Below are 19,329 nucleotides of genomic sequence, written 5' to 3' on the forward strand. Positions count from 1 at the left end.
AATTGTTGCACTTATCAAGGTTACTATTTGCACTTACGAAGGTGAATTTACATGGTAAATATTGACGGTAGGGACCGGGGATTACATTTTTGTTGCACTTAATGCGAATTTGCAGTAATCAAGGTTGCACTTATCGAGGTTTTACTGTATAGCATAACCAAAACATGCAAGGCATTTGAAGTCCCTCCTTAGGCAGCATACCTTCATTGTATATTTTGTTTATTATCTTCAGCAGCTCCTTTTCATACGCTGGTGTTATATGTTTAATCAAGTGTACTGGTATGAGATCTTCCCCCACTACTTTGTGGTTTCTGGCTCTCTTCACTGTGTTCAGGGCCGGACCCATTGAAGATTGAACATGTGGTCTACCGAGATATCCCATTTTAGCACCCCTGATTTTGGGCTCCTCAATTAATCAGCCAAATTTTTTCTCCCATTTTTTAATGTGCAGGACACTGAGCATAAAAATTCATTCAGAAATTTTTTAAGTGGCCCATGTTTTTACCTCACTGGCCAAAATATGTCGCGGCCCACCGAGATTTTCTCGGGAACTCAGTGGGCGAGTCTGGGCCTGACTGCGTTCCTCAACTCCCACATTTAAATTTGTGGTGCCTCCTCCATGGATGAAACTTCCATTTGAGCTGGATAAGGTTCATCTCCATACAATTCTTGTATGTTGCTGATCCAGGCCTCTTTGGTTTCTTGATTGTTAACACAGTACTTTCCATATTTTCCTAGCATATACAGGGTGGTCCATAAGTCAGGCCGCACTCTAGAGTTTTTCTCACCATGGCGAAAGCGCGATGTGCTACGTCAAGCTCACGCTGCAAGGAAAATTAAATGGTTGGGTTGAAATTTGTCCAGGGTAGCTATTCCTGGAATTTCAGTAAGCGTGATAAGCCAGTTATGATGGTTAAGTTCCGCAAATAACGTTCAGCATTTTCATTTTCTATCACCATACTATCACACTTATTGGTAGACGTTAACTGATGAGTAGCCACAAGTTTTTGGAATAATGGAATGGGCACTACTCGTACCGTCATAAACTATTTTCATATTTTTTAATTGAACTAACATTTTTAATCCGTATTTTGTATTTTCATCATTTGCTAATACTTTAGGTGCCATAGCAAAATTACATTTTAATCAAAATAGTTGAAAAATCGCAATTAAAACAAAATGAAGCAATAAAGAAACTTCATTTACCTACATCTCCAAGACTGCAACCATTAGTTTTTTGTCTGTTTTTTAGCTTAACTTTGGAGTTAATGTAAGTAAGTTACCGACATGTTACCGATCCGTAACTGTGGTAACTGCGTTAGTTAACGGATTTGAAACTCTCATAACTCGCTTATCACGCATACCGAAATTTCAGGAATAGCTACCCAGACGTGTTCTACACATTCCAAACTTTATTTATCACTACATACTTACTTTTATGCATTTACGTGATTTTAACATGGCATAAAGGACTTTTTCATAGAAAATTTGTCTCTTGTTTTTTCAATTGTGCAAAATTGCAGCCTGACTTATGGATCACCCTGTATTATGCTATTCCACTTCTCCTTTTCTTGTGAGCAGCCATCATTTGCTTCACTTTGGTACGCATTTCTCTAGAGTTGTGCCTTTTCTCCAGATCTTCTATTTCTTGGCACTTCTCCTCATACCACATTGTTTTTGTCCATTCTGCACATTCCCATGATCTCATTATTTAGCACCGTGTATTCGCTACTTGGTCTGTTTGCTTTTCTTCATTCTTCCATCAGATCCAGTATCTCTTGAGTCATCCATGGTTTGTGTTTTCTTTTTCCTTTGAGTGGAATAGACTTTTCTGCTGCTGTTTCAACCTTTCGCTTCCATGCTTGCCAATTTTCCTCGATACCTTGTTATTCTTCCTACTTGTCTTTCTTTTGTTTTTCCAGTTCTTCTTGGAATTTTTTTGCATGTCTTTTGATTTGATTTTTGCAATGTCAAGTTGTTGGTATTGTTCTTTGCTCTTCTTCTGGCTCTTCCAGACTATCTGGCATTTTGCAGCCAATAGTTGCTCATGGGTCATTCCATGTCAATTCGACCCAGTTTTTGAGTCATGTCTTTCGATTTCGCTCAATGTTTTTTTACAATATCTACCCACCCAGTAAGTAAGAAACCCACAATCAGTTTGGTCCCAGCCCCCTCAGAGGGTGGGTGGGGGGACTTCCATTATTTTCACATTGTCTGGAGGTACTCAACTTCAGCATCGCATTCCTCCAAAACTACGATACTTTGATCAAAAATGGTTTCACAGTTCGAAAGGGTATTGAATTTTGAACTTTTTAAGCATTTTGAAATTTTCAAAATTTGAAAGTTGAACTTTCAAATTGTATGTTCAAATTTCGAAATGGCGCTGTAAGTGGGAGCTACCATTTAAAATTCTGAAAAAAATTCCATAGATGTACCTTTCGCTGTTTTTTTGAAATATTCAAGTTTCGAGATGGGATCTCTTAATGGAAGGGGAGTACCCCCTACCACCAATTTGGGGCAAAACATTCGAATAAAAATCTTGGGCATGTGATATATCGAATTGTATGTTTTTGGTAACGCTGAACACGAATATGACGTTAGATTTTTGATTGGACCCTATCCATGGCCCCCAGCACCTCCCCAAATGGGGTAAAAGTTCAAAATAGGGGTTTTTTCGTGCGACACATTAAATAGTATGTTTTTGGTGACGCTGCACACGAATATGACGTCAGATTTTTTTATTGGACCCCATCGAAGGCCCCCAACAATTTTTTTGGAACTTTTACCTATTGGGGGAGGTTCTGGGGGCCATGGGTGAAGTCGATTTGAAAAACTATGGCTATATTCGTATTCAGCGATACCGAAAACATACTATTTCATGTGTCACACGAATGTAACAATTTTTTTTCAGGTTACCCCTCTTGGGGAGGTGCTGGGGGCCATGGATAGGGTCCAATCAAAAATCTAACGTCATATTCGTGTTCAGCGTTACCAAAAACATACAATTCGATATATCACATGCCCAAGATTTTTTTCGAAAGTTTTGCCCCAAATTGGTGGTAGGGGGTACTCCCCTTCCATTAAGAGATCCCATCTCGAAACTTGAATATTTCGAAAAAATAGCAAAAGTACATCTATGGAATTTTTTTCAGAATTTTAAATGGTAGCTCCCACTTACAGCGCCATTTTGAAATTTGAACATACAATTTGAAAGTTCAATTTTCAAATTTTGAAAATTTCAAAATACTTAAAAAGTTCAAAATTCAATACCCTTTCGAACTGTGAAATCAGTTTTGATCAAAGTATCGTAGTTTTGGAGGAATGCGCTGCTGAAGTTGAGTACCTCGAGACAATGTGAAAATAATGGAAGTCCCCCCACCCGCCCCCTGAGGGGGGTGGGACCAAACTGATTGAGGGTTTCTTACTTACTGGGTGGGTAGATATTGTAAAAAAAATTTGAGCGAAATCGAAAGACATGACTCAAAAACTGGGTCGAATTGACATGGAATGACCCTCATAAGTCATAATTGAATGAATTTAATAAAATAGGTCCAGCTGTACTGTATCTACTGATTTAAAAAAACAAACAAACAAACAAACGAACTAACTAACTAACTAACTAACTAACTAACTAACCAGAGCAAAAAATATTTTTAGAAAAATTGGTCAAAAAACTAAATTAACCTCATGAAATCAGAATGACGAAGAAACTTAAACAGAATAACACTTCACTCATCAACGTCACATGTTTTCGAAGAAATTATCAGATTAACAACCTACCTATTTATCAAATTCAAACTCGAAGTGTAAAATAAATAGGTAGCAGGTACAGAAATCCAATGTTACCTAAGTCATTGATATTCAAAACTTCGCCATCTCTTAAGCATCATTATCTGAAACGCGTCAAGCTTATTGAAAATCTACATCAGCAATTCACCGTAATGAAAATAATTTCCGGACAGTAATTTTCGGTATTAAGGATCAAGCTAACGTACCTCTACCTACCTATATCTAAGAAGAACCAACACAACAATGTAATGAGATTCTTCCCTACTTTGTAAGACCCTTTTGATAATTAATCTCCATATTCCATACATAAAGATAGATACAAGCATGAAGTAAACCTTCTCAAGAAGAGTATGCGAATACCTAATACTTGGGCAAATTATCAACAATATTACCATCAAGTCAAATATAACGAAGTTAGTGTGTTATTTTAACAAAGCCATTAAAATTACTACGATCGTCTTTATGGTAATAGTTATTGAAATATTAAACTGATTAACTCCATCATATCACCTTACAAATTGATACGCCGGTAATTTTCGATAAATGCGTCGGTTGTTAGCGAAACCATCGACGAAATTTTGTCTTCTGTACGAGACAAAGGCATAATCAAAAAGTTTGCTTTCGTTTACGAAGTTCGAGCATATGATATTATATGAAAATATCGTTTTAATACACTTATTTATATGTTGTTGAAATTCAATTTTCAACATTAACTCGTGTTCACTGTTCATACCTATTATTTTTTTAATTAACTGGTATAGGTAAGAATAATCAAGATGTTTTTTTTTTAGTTTAAAATTCCATTTCAAGAAACAAAATCAAAAATTAGCCATATTAATCATTAAATAAAATTTACTGTCAAAATTTGTGTTTTTCAACTTAGCTTGTTTTTATTTTGAAATCAATTTTCAGTGTTATCGAAATAATTTTTCTAGAAATTTCAAGTTTGCAAAGAAAATTATTTACATCCAGAGTCTGAAATTTTTACCAAAAGTGATCGATTAGGTAGGCAATTTTTTTAAAAAGAAAAATCCAACTAAGTATATCTGCAAATCGTCAATGTGCATAAGTAATAAATATATACCTATTTCATCTCTACCTACCTACCTACGCTTCTCCCTCGCCTTCTTTGCAATACAAAAAACGTAGGTATTCCGAATAAAACAAACCGTGTTTAAAAAAAACTTTCTCGTCAAAATGAAAAAAATTTCAAGGTTGCGGGGAAAAATGTAGATTTTTTAAATTGAGCTTTTATTGTAAACATAAAAGAGGTAATTTAAAGTACCTCTTTGACACGAGGGAATTTCATACTACTATATTCAGCCTGTTACAAAGTTTTTCGCTTTTACATGGCGAATCTTTTATGACGGTATTGTATGAACCCTCGATTTCAAAGAAACATAGAAAATTGAATTAGTTTTTTGCTAATTACATTATTTATCTCTGCCGATACGATTTTTGTAAAAAGAGCTAATACAAGTTGAGCGTCGAACGATGAGCGTTGTGCTAGGCAAAGTAGGCCTATGAGTATCTGTGTGTAATACGTGTGTAGTGTATCTATGCATTAAATACAGGGTGTCCTAACGAACGTCGTCTGCCATATTTCAGATTTAAAGAGGTAAGTAATTGAGGGTGAAAACTTTGCTGATGAATATTTTATTGAAATATGAAATTTTTGATTGTTTAGAAGATCTGAATACCTACTTTTTATTTCAAGGATGGGTGGGTAATTTTTTCAAGAACATTTCCGGTTTGTCGTGAGAATTTCGTTTGAATTTTTGAAAATTATAAAGAAATGTAGATTTCGAATTCACAAAAAATGAAATCACAAAATTTAAACCCTCCTTCTCACACTTATATCACCCTCCAACCTAAAAAATGTAAAATAAAAAAGGTCAAAAGACTTCAAAAACCCACAACTTTTAAAAATTTATATATGAGTAGGTACTTACCTACTTGCTGAGAATTGCAATACTTACCTTGTTTTCAATTCCAATTTTGGCAAATAATTCTCAATTTTCTGAAGCTAGTATGCTTATTAAACCTAAAAACTTAGCTCAAACCCAATTTTTTGAAACAACCCACAAAATTTTTAATTTTTTCATATTTTTTATTATTACCTATGTTAGCTAAAATGAGGTACATTTTTGTGCATTTTTTCAGACCATTTAGTTATTTATTGATACATTTTTTAATGATTGCCAATTTCTTATCATTTTCCAATTTTTAAATCAGGTATTTGAAAGAATTCTGAGCATTTTTTGAAAAAATCTTGCCTTTTTTAGTCTGAATTCAATTTATTAGTAATTTTTAAAAAAAATGATGGCTCATAAAAATGTTGCAAATCTCAAGGTAGTCATTTTTGTTTGAGAGAATTTGAAATCTCATACTTAACAAAATACAACTTCAAACAAAGCTATATGATCCATTTACCAATTTTTTCAAATTTCCTGTTCATTTATTAATTTACATTCACTCGTTCATCTATTTTGTTCATCTATATCTTGTCACGTGTATTTTGTTTGTTTGTTTAGAATCATCAGCTCATGAAAATTTAAAAAAATTATTGCACGTAAATAGGTACTTAAGTGGTTGTTTTCTATTTTTAATTTTTGTAAATTTTTTGAAAAATGGACAGTATTAGGTAAGTACAATTGTTTGAAAAATTTTGTGATTTGTTTGTCAATTCTTCACATCTTCAGATGTTGATTTTTTTTAAATTGGAAGTTTAAAATTGGGTAAATTTTTGTCAATTTTCTTAGTTTTATAATTTTTGTAATTTTTCAGAAAAAATTTATCAACTGACAAGAGGACCTCTCGAGGCGTCCGTCTCAAATTTGAATGAAACTGCGATTATTAGATAAAGGATGGACTAAAAACACCCATAAACAAATTTCAACTGCCCAAATAAATTTCTAAATTTATAGCTTTTTGAAAATTCAAAATTGATAATTTTCAACGATTCATGTTTTTCTTCAATGACCTTAAGAGGCCAGACAGACAGGCCAATGACCTCAGGAAGACAGACAAGTAGACAAACGGCCTTGAGAGGTCAGACAGGCTGACAGATGATCTTGTGGAGCCCGACAGAGGGGTCAATGATCTGAAGTGAACAGATAGGCGGCGAGAGGACTAATTAAAAACCAGGTTGATGGGTCATAATAACTTCAAGAAGATAGACAGGTAGACAGACGACCTTGAGAAGCCAGATAGATTGGTCATTGGTCAATGACCTAAAGAGGACAGATATACGGACATCTCACCTAGGAAACTCAGATTTACGGGTCAATGACCTCAAGAAGGCAGACAGACCGACAAACATATGACCTTGAAAGATCAGGCAGACGGGTCAATCATCTTGTCTGCTTGGCTTCCTACGGTCATTGACCTACCTGCATAGCCTCTTGAGGTTGCCAGTGTGCCTGTGTGGCTTCCTAAGGTCGTCTGTCTGCTTGTCTGTCCCCTTAAGGTTAATGAACCGTCTGTCTGGCTTTTCAAAAACGTCTACCTGGCTTCTCAAGATCATTGACCAATCTGTCTGTTTTCATTTTCAACACCCTTGACTTTTAGTGTCCTACTATGTATTTCAAGACCTTGGATTTTCAAGAGTTAAAACACCGATTTTCAAGATCCTCCTTTTCAAGACCTTAATTTTCAAGATACTGATTCTCAAAACCGTGATTTTCAATACAGCAATTTTATTCTTTAACGTTCCAGAATCTTTATTATTTTCGTTTTCAAGACCTTGATATCGACGCCATGATTTTCAAGATCTTGATTTTCACAGCTCACATTTTTAAGAACCTTGATTTTTTTATGGACCCTAATTTTCAAAACCTTGATTTTCAAGGTCTCGTTTTTGAAGACCCAGCCAATTCTCAAAACACTCGTCCTAACAACCTTGACTTTCAAGATTCTGATTTTTAAGATCTTGATTCGCAAAATCATGATTTTGATAACATTGATTTTTGCCGACCCAATTTTTCAGAACTTTGAGACCCTGATTTCAAAGATTTTGATTTTCAATGCCCATGTTTTCAAGAGTCTGATTTTTAGGACTCGGATTGAATGAGATACTTAGCTACATCAATTTGAATATTCAAAACAAAAGATGCATGAAATTTTATATTTTATTAGTTTTTTCAAATCGATGTGCCTACTTTAGTTTTGAAAATATCGGAAATGTTCAAAGGGCCTTTATAATAGAAAATTCAATTTTCGATTTAAAAAGAAGGACTCATTTTGGGCAACTTGGAAGTTCGAGAAGGTTCTTGAAAATTCCAAACCTTTTTTCAAAGTTGTTCTATTGGGGGAAGGGGAATCAGACACCACCACCCCATCCCCTCCACCAATCGGCACGCCTCCTAGAAATGACAAAAATACAATCGCAAAACTGAAATTTTGGGTTAAATGACCATACACGCTTTAAATATGGTGAAAATAAGGCACAACTCAGATTTTTAGCTGTCCAAATCAATGTCTTTGCCTTCTGGAGAAATTTTAAAATTCTGGAGAAATTAAAAATTACGATGGAGTCTCCAAAATGACCGAAAATAGTGAGATTTGGTTCGAGGGGGGGAGGGGGGGTTGAGCTTGATTTCAGGACAAACCGTCATTTTTACTGAATAAATCTTTAAAAATCATATGTAGGTAAATTATTTGAAAATGGTTTGATTTTGAATTTTCAAAAATTCGCTAAAAATTGAAAAATCAATCTAAGTAGCTGAAATTTTGGTTATGAGGTGTCCATACTCTTTCCAGAAATTGCGGTCCCATTCAAATTTGAGGCAGACATCTCGAAAGGGTTCCCTTAAGTGAGATGATTTCTTTAGGTTTCTTGTAAATCGTTTCCAATCATCTATCAATGTTGTTTGGAATTCCTGGATTTCCAATAATTTTGAAATTACCTATTTAAAAAGTGACAAATTCAAAAAATTCGTCCATTTGGAAAAATGTCAGAAAAATGTGCACAAATATATCAAAATTTTGCAATTTTTTAAAAGATTTTGCTCCATTTTAACAATTTATCAACTTTTAGATAATTTTGAAGCCCAAAGGCGAGTTATGGTCTGTTCTCTTCCGCATCTGCGAAGTTTCGTCGTATCCAAATTCTCAATCCCAAATCTGCGATCCATTTGCTATTAGGACACCCTGTATAATAGAATATTCACATGCATAAAACCTTTTTTTACCGCAACGTTTCGAAGCCACTTAATAGTGCGATTGTTTGTCTGAGTGTTCACAACAGAGCAGCGTAATTGCGGGCAAACGTCGAATAATTTAACGTGCACCGGAGTTACTCCCATTTAACTTTATGGGCGTGTATAGGACGATAAAAAAAATTATATCGAACTATACGTTCGGTCTGTATAGGTACCTACACACTATACTATGAAAGAAGCACAAAAAAAATCGAAGCGTTTTTTTCATCCAGCACTTTACTCTGGAAAGAATGAAAAAAAATTCCTTTTTGTATTTTTTTATCCGGCTTTAAACGATAGGCGTGGCGTGGTGGGATGTTGACGCCACGAGATTCAAATCAAGCTGTGAATAAACTTGTAAATTTGCAGTCTCAATATTTTGACAATTGGCACGCGCCTTGAAAATCAACGAGCGGTATTTGCATGCGTCCGGATTGTCGATGGTTGTGCACGTGTATGGGAAATACACATCTTCTCGTATCGAGGCTAACTTTTTTACGCCGTCGATGGTACGCGTACGTATTTTTTAGCCACTTAGAAAAAAGCCCCTTGTGTTGACTGCGGCTCGAATTAAAACGTCAAAAGTTAAAAAGCGTCAAAATGTGTGGGGGGTTTTTCGTATAGACTATACCTACCTAAGTAGATTTCGTCATGTGTACGTCTGTATAGGCTCTAGATGCAACTTGGCGCGTGTATCTGATTAAATTGGCAACTTCGTTTAGCAAATATACCAAAATTCAATAAGAGTTGCGCAATTCATTTATTCGAGATACTCGTAGACTACAAAATCTATATTCAGCTGACTCGATTCGCCTATATATTTAACGTGTAGCTTTCGTATAAGTATAGGTAGAGTAGAGGTACTCGTAACTTTGGGGTATATCGTTACCATCATTTACAGTTGCTAATTTGCTTATGATAGGTACCATAGTGTCTATTTTGTATCCTCTTAACATATTTACTTCGTTTGAATATCATTTGGTCGAAAAGCGATTTAAATTTACCAAATGACGAGCTGTACGTATTATTTTCCTAGTTCGAAATGAGCTGTTATGAATTATTATGGAATATGAAATAGTCGTCATTTGAATTCGAATTTGGTATAGCCTACATCGTATTTACAGGTGCATTTACGAGTACATTGCAGTGAAAATTAGCTTCGGTTAGGGTTTGAATATTATATCATTCTACGATTTAGGTACCTAATCGGATGAAAGAGCTGATGAAATATGAGAACTAGAGGATGAAGTTGAACTGTATCGAATATCTGGATTGTTGAAATTGTACTTGTTTCTTTGGTAGATGGGGCTACCCTCGATTAATATTTATAACAAGTACCAATTTAAGCTTAATTTTTCTAAATGAACTTGAAATTTTCAAAAAATTTCATTTCAGAAAACAAATAAAAATGGTATATTTGAAAAAATTGGGGGTACAACAGCTAGTATAACAAAGTAGATGGGAGGGGATTGGGATTTAAAATATAGATTTAAACAATTGAAGTATTACAATTTACAAAGACACAGGAATACTTTATAGGTAGGTACTTAATATTTAATCAAATTCAATAAAGTATTTAAAAAATAGTAAATAGAAACATAGATATCAAAAACAAATCAGATGTTGATTATAAAATAATATTTAGATACTTACAAGAGAACTTATAATCATGCAACTCATCAGCACTAATGGAATTTAGCTCACTGAAAGAACTAGCCACCCTCACATCAGAAATAAATTCAGAGTTTGTCGAAGTTGATTCTTCCATTTTTGGTACATCCATTTTTGAAAATAGTGGAAATAAGCTCTGGTGCATTAATTTTCCACAAAAAGAAAATATTCAGATAAAAAAATCTGTAACTTGGTTTACCAACAAGTACATTAAAGCCTAATCAATTTCAGAAGATTTTGAACCAATCAGTATAGCTCCCTGCAAAAATGAACATTTCTGGAGCAATTTGGAATTGCCCCACAAGACGCTGCAGTCGACTTAAAGGAGTTCAAAAGTAAGAAGTAGATCTTTTCTTAAGTTTAAAATTGTGAATTGATAAGGGGGTGAATCTGAGACGACGGTTTAAAAATTGAGCAAGTCACTCCATATCAATGTCCCCAGATTTTGCACAAAAAATTTAAGAAATCGTATTCTTTTGTCCCTGATCCATTGAAGGGACATGAAGGGGGTCCAATTTTAAGAAGCTGTAGTTCCTAAATGACAATCCTTAGCGTAAATCTGTTTGAATCATAAAACAGAAAATTCACAGGTGGTTCAAAGCATCTTTAGAAAATTTTTTAAATAAAAGCTGAACTTTTTCATGAATAGTTCGATTTATTTTCATTAATATTATGATCAACGAGTTATCTTAGGATGTTTTAATAGGTATAGGCTATGTCAAAATTAACGAGTCACCAGAGTGGTTATCTGGGAGCTTTGAAAGAGTTATGTTCCAAAAATAAGTTGATAATGAGAAGGGGAAAAAACTAAAAATTTTCTTCAAATGTTTTTTCTGATAAATTTACCTATTCTAACAAACGAGATATCCCAACCAACAGAAAAATTTCTAAACTAAACAAAAAAAGAGTCGAAAGAGGACCACCAAAACACACCATCAACAAAAATGCCAACTGATGAAATTCATTTTTCGATTTTTGACGAATTTTTATGAAATTCTTTGGTCAATTTTTTATGAAAAAAAATCAAAATTTGATCAAATTACCAAAAAAACCTGAAATTTTGTTTATGCTTCATTTTCAATCTTCCGAGTCGATTTGTAATGGTTTCAAACAGTTTTAGAGCCTTCAGTAAATTTCGATGAATTTTTCTCTTTTTTTCAGAAAATATAAAATCTGAAGAAATTTTTGGATTTTAAACAGCACAAGATGATTATGAAAAATGTTCCTAAACCAATCAAGAGGGTCACAAAGATGGTAAATCCGAAGAAATAGAGGAAATTATCACTTTCAGTTTTTGACTGGAGAATCTAAAAACCCACTGGAGGCTCTAGAATGGTTTAAACCCATCACCAATCGACTCGGAAGGTCAAAAACGTAGTACAAACCAAATTTCAGCTCTTTTCATTTTCATGTTCGCGAACAACAAATTTTTCATTTCTTACAAAAAAATAATTTGTTGGAAAAAAATTTGGCTCTGAACAGACTCAAAAGAAATTGAAATAATGGGGCTAAATCGATCGAAAGGGTCACAAAGATGGTAAATACGAGTTCGCAAGTGCTGAATTTAATTTTAACCCCACTTACAAAGTTTATTTTTCGAAAACGAGGGAATCTGAAAATAGACTGGAGGCTCCAGAATCGTTCAAAACCATCACCAATCGACTCGAGAGGTAGAAAATAGGGCACAAACTAAATTTTAGCTTTTTAAGTCAATTTGAGCAAATTTTAATTTTTCCATGAAAAATGAGCTAAATTTAAATATTTAATAATTTGCCAGAAATCGTAAAATAAACTATTTCAGTGTCTAAAATATTGGCTATTGGTGGTGTATTTTGGGATGTTTTTTAAATTTCCCTTTGTCCCACTTGAAAATTGTTGTTCCAATTGGGATATTTCTCTTCTTGGGGGTCCTCTTGAACGACATATTTATTGTCAGACCTTTTTTTGTATTTCCTTCCTTGGGGAGGGGGGGAGGGAACGTCAAATTGAAATTGCAAGACTCTAATTTTCATACTCCCTCCCTCCCGCCTGCCCCAGTGTTTTGAGAAAAAATCGAAGTACCTATATCATTTTTTCATTGTTTAAAAAAATGTTTTTGGAAATATAAAAACTTACATAGGTATCGTTTTAATTTAAGTAGGTATGTAAAATGTAAGTACCTTGATAGATTTTGTATAATTTTGACCTAAAAAAAATTTCAAAATTTTTTGAAAAAGTTAAGTAAGTATCATTTTTTTAAGTTTTTATGGCAATCTTTCGATATTTTCAATTTTTTTTCTTTATTTTTTGGTCATTTTTAATGTAAACGATGCCAAAATTCACAAACCATCATGAGGCAAAATAGTGTACCCCAAAAAAATCTGTTAGTTAAATTATTCAAACTTAGGTCCTCAAAAGGCTTCGGAACTGCTCAAAATGGTTCGAACCCATTTCTCATCGATTCAAGGAGTGGGGGAGATACGTACTTAATTTTAGTTTTCTAGGTCACTTGGGCAAAATTTTATTGTTAACCCAAAGATTTTCAAAAATTCACAAAAAATCAATTTCATTAAAAATTGGCCAAATGCTGAGCTCCGAGGGCTCTATTCAGAAATCTAGCAGAACTGATATGAAAAGACCCCTGATACTTCTTCATAGCATAAGTTGAAAATCTATAGATTAAAAAAAAACAAAAACGAAAAACTTAACAGCATATTTTACAGAAAAACACTCGAAATTGTCCCCACTATAATCTAAAGATCTCCTGTCTCCTCAAATTGAAAATGGCAATAATTGATTCGCGAGGTGGGTTTTGGTGCATGATCTGACTGGTTGCCAAAGTTTTTATACGAGTATTTGATGCATAAAAATTACCTAACCAAAAATTAAAATCAGTCTATCTCTTATAAATGCTCTCTGAGATAAGTACCTAAATAGAAACATCTTAGTACATACTTTATACATAAAAATTATGTGAGGTAGGCAATCATAATAACAAAGGGAACATTTCAAGTTCATCAATTACACAGGTAGAGTGAGTTTGAGTAACTATCAAAGCGCAAAAGAAAATTGTTGTGTTCAATCAGAGCTACGCTAGATTTAATAAGCATGCAAAAAATCAAAAATATCCAATTAAGTACCTATTCAAAATTTGAGGTACATAGGTACTGAAGTTCATTTTTCGAACGTCGTCGGAGAATTTTTAAAAGTCAAAGGGCCAAAGGCAAAAAATCAAGATTTACATTTTCAACCTCGTACAAATGAGTTTTGAATCGTTCTAGAACCTTCAGCAATATTGGAAATTTCAGTTGACCGAAGTCCAAAATTGTTTCAAAATTCTTCAAAATATTTACTGAAGGCTCCTTCAGAACAAGTCAAAATGACTCGAAACCGCTTCCAATTGATTTAGGGGCTAAGTACCTACATACTAAATTTCAGCTTTTTTGCTCCAATTAGATAGGTACTAATTCTTATTGTTTGCTTTGACCCAAATTTTATTATTGGAGGATTCCTCAAAACTCAGAAAATTAATTTAAGCACCTGAAACTTTAGCTAATGGGAAATTCTTTCATGCTCTTTAGATTTGTTCTTTGCAAACTGCTTTCAAGTACGAGTACTTAGCTTTTAGGAATCTGACCATCCCCTCCATCCCTACCCTTTATAAATCATTAAAATGAACAATCAACATCTAGATCCAGTGATAGTGGATCAAGCATGATTCGAATCATTAGTCATGGTTTCGAATATTTTCTCTAGTTTCTCCTTCAAACCTAACTTCCTTGAAGATTCATCAGCCATTAATACAGACATTAATCTATCTTTATATTTTACAGCATATTTGTATATCTCGAAAATTGCTGCGTTCACATTAAAATCCTTGCAATGCAATTGTGACTCTTTCGCAAACACATCTCTCATGTATTCAGGCGATACAGCAGGCATATCTTTAATATCAGCATAATACTTCTTAACCCACTCCTTATACCTCGGAATATCCTTAGCATAAAGCAATTTCGATGTAGGCGAGTCCTTACTCAGATAATGCTCCCCAATCGAACACGAATCCATAAAAGCCTGAGCAATCACACTAAGGCAAGAATCAATAATACACGACTTATGTACATCGAATAAGAAATCCGGATTCTTAATCAAATTCACCCAAAATCGTAAAGGCAAGCAGTTACTTTTCCAAGCGTGCACAACTTCCTCATCAGTGATAGAATGTAGCGATGCTTGATCATCCAGAAAATCAAACAAATACTTAATGGCTACAGGAAAACAGCTCTTTTGTCGTTTGATGTCTAAAATAACTTCGAATACATCGTTCACAAATTTCTGCAATGTGCCTTTTGTAGATAACAGCCTAGTTAGGTAAATCTCAGGCATCATAACATATCTACTTCTAGTTCTACAAATGGTACCATCGTTAGCACGATTGAGTTTAATCAGATGCCATTCTTTGTGATATGACTGATATGCGTCGATAAGTGAGATCAATGGAGCACCTGCACATTCTTTCATAGATGATTTCAGTATTTCACATGTAATATCATCTTCTTCTTGATTGGATTGGTGAAGATGTGAGGTTTGTTTATGAGATTCTAAATTAAGCTTACTGCCATGAGTGATTCCATAATGGCGTAATGTGTTCAGCCTTCTCCATTCGCCTTCGGTTTCTGAACTCGAATCAATATCGCATAAAATTTTATTATCGCACGAATCACTCAACAATACAAATTCTAATTCCGATGCTTTGGGACGTTTGCTGTAATTGACAGCAAAATATACGCCATCTACAGCTTTTTCTTTAGCTTGTGAGATAGTATCGCAATCCAGCACTTTGATAGGTATATTTTGCAAAGCTGATTCCAATCCAGTACTGCAAGCTGTATCTTCAGATACACTCACATAAATCGTTAATGAACGATAATCGATATTCCGTCGAATAAGTTTTCTTTCACTGAGAGAATACCGAGCTTCGGAAGTAATTTCATCAACCGGACCTTTGTTCACTTGTTGCTTTATTCCTTTGAACAATACAAATAAAAGCATTCCCGCGCATTCTTGAAGGAATCCATGAAGTGAGAATGATAACCACGTGGACAGCATTTTCTCAACGATATTCTCACTGCCTCTGAGTAAAAGCTTGGGATGACTAGAGCTTCTCAAGTGTTTTTCTATCATTGACTGCAGCAATGTTTTAATGATATCTGTACAATATTCCATTTCATTGTGTAAACTCAACATCAACATGGAGGCAAAGTACACTCTATCATTTATGGAGAAATTTTCGCAACTTTCCAGCGTTTTTATGAATAGGATTAGAAATGTTTTGTTTGAGATCAATTGATGAAAGGTCTGCAATTGTTTTCCTTTGCTGATTAATTTTGCATTATTGGGGAGTATTGCGGAATGATCTTGGATATTGGGGAATAAAACTTTCATAACATAAGTGTGATAATCCCAGAAAGGCAAATTATCTGGTATGCGACTTATTCTCGGATCACATATTTCTATTTGCAGTTCTGCAAAAGCTTCTTTGCATTCGGCAGCAACTTGTAACTCTAATCTATCAAATTCGTATTGTATCTCCAACGTTTTCTTACTACTGCTCCATTTCCATCTCTTGTAGATCAATATCCCCAAGATAAAGCAGACTATCAAGAGAGCTGTCAACACAATGAAAACAGTAGTCCATGGAGAAGGTTTTGGTTTATGGAACCAAGATGGGCTATATGTAGGGTTACAATATAACAAGAATTTGGGATGTTTAATATCCAGTATTGGTCGTGGAGTTTCACTTCCGTTCAGCATAGTTGCCACAAATTTGTAATGCAGTAATTTTGGGAACTCTATGGTATTGAAGTCGAAGGAACAGTTCTTAATGTCTGGTATTATAGGCGAGCAACAGGTCATTGAAGTATCATTATTCATATTGCATTCCCCAGTGTAAGTTGTTGGATTTTCTTCACCTTGTGGCGAACTAACTTCAATTTGCAGTTTGGATATTGATCCAAAATGTTCACCATTGACTGATATTTGATTACCACCTTGAGGAGTACCCTGAGGAATGAACACATTGCTGTATTCGGGTGGTAAATGATCCGCTGATGTATACTGGTACAGGTATTTGTCAAAGATTTTAGAAAAACCGTCAAATTTAACTGCAACATGTCCCCTGATTCGATATCTGGTCGCGATAGTTGAACATATCAATGTAGTGTGGTTTTTGAAAAATACAATGCAGGGCAAGTCATTAATGAGTACTTCGATGCAGTCGCCTGTATTCAGATATTCGCCCTGAATTGTAAGCTCAGTTCCGCCAGTTTGAGGACCTTCTGTGGGCGAGAAACTGTGGATTTTTCGATTCACGGTGGTGTAATTTGTTTCTGATGTGAAATTAGAACCTTTTGTACGGATTATTACCGGACCTTGAGTGAAATTAGTGTGTGGTGTATGAGAAGTCTCGCCTATACGACATATTATAGATTCATTTGGGAAGCATGAATCGTTAATTGGATCGCAGGAAGTTCCAGAAGCTTCGATTTTGCTTTCGGTTTCATTAAATGGGCAATCGAGTTCATAAATTTGGATTGTTATATTAGTACCACCTTCGTATGGTCCAAATTTTGGTGTGAAATGTATAGTGGATGAATTTGATCCTGGATCTAGAAGATTGTCGCAATCAGGATTTATTGTACGTTGGCTTGAACTTTCAAACTGATTGTACCCATTTTCATCATGTGATATCACGCATTCTGGGCAGTTATTCAACGTGGGTCTATATTCGTGTAAATAATAGCTTTGGTCAGGTTCGACTGTAGATTCTTCCAGGTTAATATTTGTACTTTCCATTTCTGCGAATGTAATACTTCTTTCTATGGAGCTTAAAATGAAAACCACCAAAAAATAAAATGGCTTATTGCTTTGAACCCTCATTGGACTGAAATAGGTAGGTACTCGTAGAAGCCAAACAGGCGAATATAATGCTAAGCAGCAGCTCGCTTCGTTTTAAAAATAAACTAGTTACCAAATTATTTTTCGTGAGAAGGAGGGTGATTTGTAAGTACCAAAATTGTGTTGTAGTGAGCATGGATTGACATCTTCGGCATGAGAAAACTCTGTACATTGAAGTATCATCGAGTGGCTGGCTGTTGCTTGAAATTTCATTGTGGGTATCATCTGAATCTGCAAACAATCTGGAATCAGAATCGAGCAAAGAATAGACGATTAGTCAAGTATTAATTAGTGAATTGAACTGAAAATTTTCATAATTTTCTTCAATTTTTCAGAAAGAATGAAGTCAAAAAATAGGTGAGTAGGTGATTAATTGTATCGAAATCAAACCTCCAAGCAAACGTATAATCAAATTGTGATGATCAAAACAGATCAGGTATTCAAAGATTTAGCCATAGGTAGTACCCATTCCAAACTGGTAAAATTTGTTAATCCTTTTTAGAAAGCTACACATTCATCCTTTTGGTATAGGTATTAGGTACCCACACTTTGAAAAAAAAAAATTACTGAGATCATTAAAAGTAGGATTTAAATTTTTACAGAAATTAAAAGATTCACTAAAGTATTTTTAGCAAACTTACCAATTATTTTGCGTGATCAGTTTGTAATTCATTATACGAATTCGCAACAAAATATACTACAGTACACGCGAATATTCTTGAAAAATAGAGCAGTTTTCTCGACAATCATTTCCACAACTTTCGAACGAACCACATCTTAAAACCAATTAGTTATTTTACTTTATATTTTTTTGTAGAAAACTTTCATAGTATAAATTATTAGTCATTAAAAATATGATAACAACGTTCGTTGATAAAGCTATCACCTTGGTAACTTCCCAATTCATATACGTACTCGTATTGCTCCGAAATAAAAACTAAGAACGGAAACGAATACTTAATTAACTAATTTGCATCACACAGCATCAGCGTGAGGAGAGAGGGTTGGGTTCGCATACATGTAGACAGAACCGGTTGTACGTATACGAATTAGCGTTGACATAGGTAACACAATTTTTTCACAACGAGACGAAAAACATAGATAGGTATAGAATACTTACTCGCAAAAATTCGCATCTCGCGATCGTTTAAATTGCGACTAAAATCGTCATGCTGCGTGGTGTGGGTACTTATTATCAGAAGTAACTACCCAATTATCAAGAATTTATAAATTAGTCGATAAGCAGGCTATACTGAGAGGCTACGTTACATGAATATGACCGCTTCATATGTTAAAATATGTACCTATTTGGAATTACTAGTGAGTAATCTTCCTAGATAGAGGTCTCCATGGAATATATTTAGGCACCTACGTGTACTTCCAAGAATAAATGTGCCAGGTGAAAAGCTTGATTTATTCTTTTTTTGGTGCATTAAGCACCCAATTTTTGGATAATTTTTTCACTTGAGTAGGTTTTTTTTTAATATACCAGGGCCAGTCCACGTCAATTCAACCAAGTGGTAAGGGGGAGGGGGGTCGGCGATTTTTTTGACATTTTTCCTGTATGAAATGCGATTTTTTGATTTAAAACACAAAAAAAAGTTTTGACTGGTGAAGTTGACCCATTTAACCCCTATTTTTACGTATCCGTTGAAAAAGTTGAAGAACCCCCTTCACTCGACAAAAGGAACTCATCACAAAAAAATCAAAATTCGAAAAAATTCGATTTCCA

The 19,329-nt window shown here is 34.5% G+C and overlaps 1 protein-coding gene across 3 annotated transcripts; it reads right to left on the reverse strand.

The window, feature by feature from the left end:
- Window positions 1-10,380: 10,380 nt before the first annotated feature.
- Window positions 10,381-18,785, reverse strand: LOC135841840 (plexin-A1-like). 3 transcript variants are annotated; one of them, XM_065359042.1, is made up of 3 exons: window positions 18,718-18,785; window positions 18,239-18,373; window positions 10,381-17,839 (listed from the first exon to the last, which is right to left on the reverse strand). In XM_065359042.1, the coding sequence occupies exon 3, from the start codon at window positions 17,577-17,579 to the stop codon at window positions 14,349-14,351; it is 3,231 nt and encodes a 1,076-aa protein (XP_065215114.1). In that variant the 5' UTR covers window positions 17,580-17,839; window positions 18,239-18,373; window positions 18,718-18,785; the 3' UTR covers window positions 10,381-14,348. The 3 variants fall into 3 exon arrangements, with proteins under 3 accessions (XP_065215114.1, XP_065215113.1, XP_065215112.1); XM_065359041.1 differs by lacking the exon at window positions 18,718-18,785 and adding an exon at window positions 18,484-18,708; XM_065359040.1 differs by lacking the exon at window positions 18,718-18,785 and having other exon boundaries at window positions 18,239-18,708.
- Window positions 18,786-19,329: the final 544 nt, after the last annotated feature.

The sequence above is a fragment of the Planococcus citri genome, chromosome 3, assembly GCF_950023065.1.
Source record: "Planococcus citri chromosome 3, ihPlaCitr1.1, whole genome shotgun sequence".
Classification (NCBI taxonomy): Eukaryota; Metazoa; Arthropoda; class Insecta; order Hemiptera; family Pseudococcidae; genus Planococcus; species Planococcus citri.

What these genes read in the sequence shown, in the direction of transcription:
- LOC135841840 (XM_065359042.1), bottom strand. Translation starts at nt 17,579, where the DNA reads ATGAGGGTTCAAAGCAATAAGCCATTTTATTTTTTGGTGGTTTTCATT.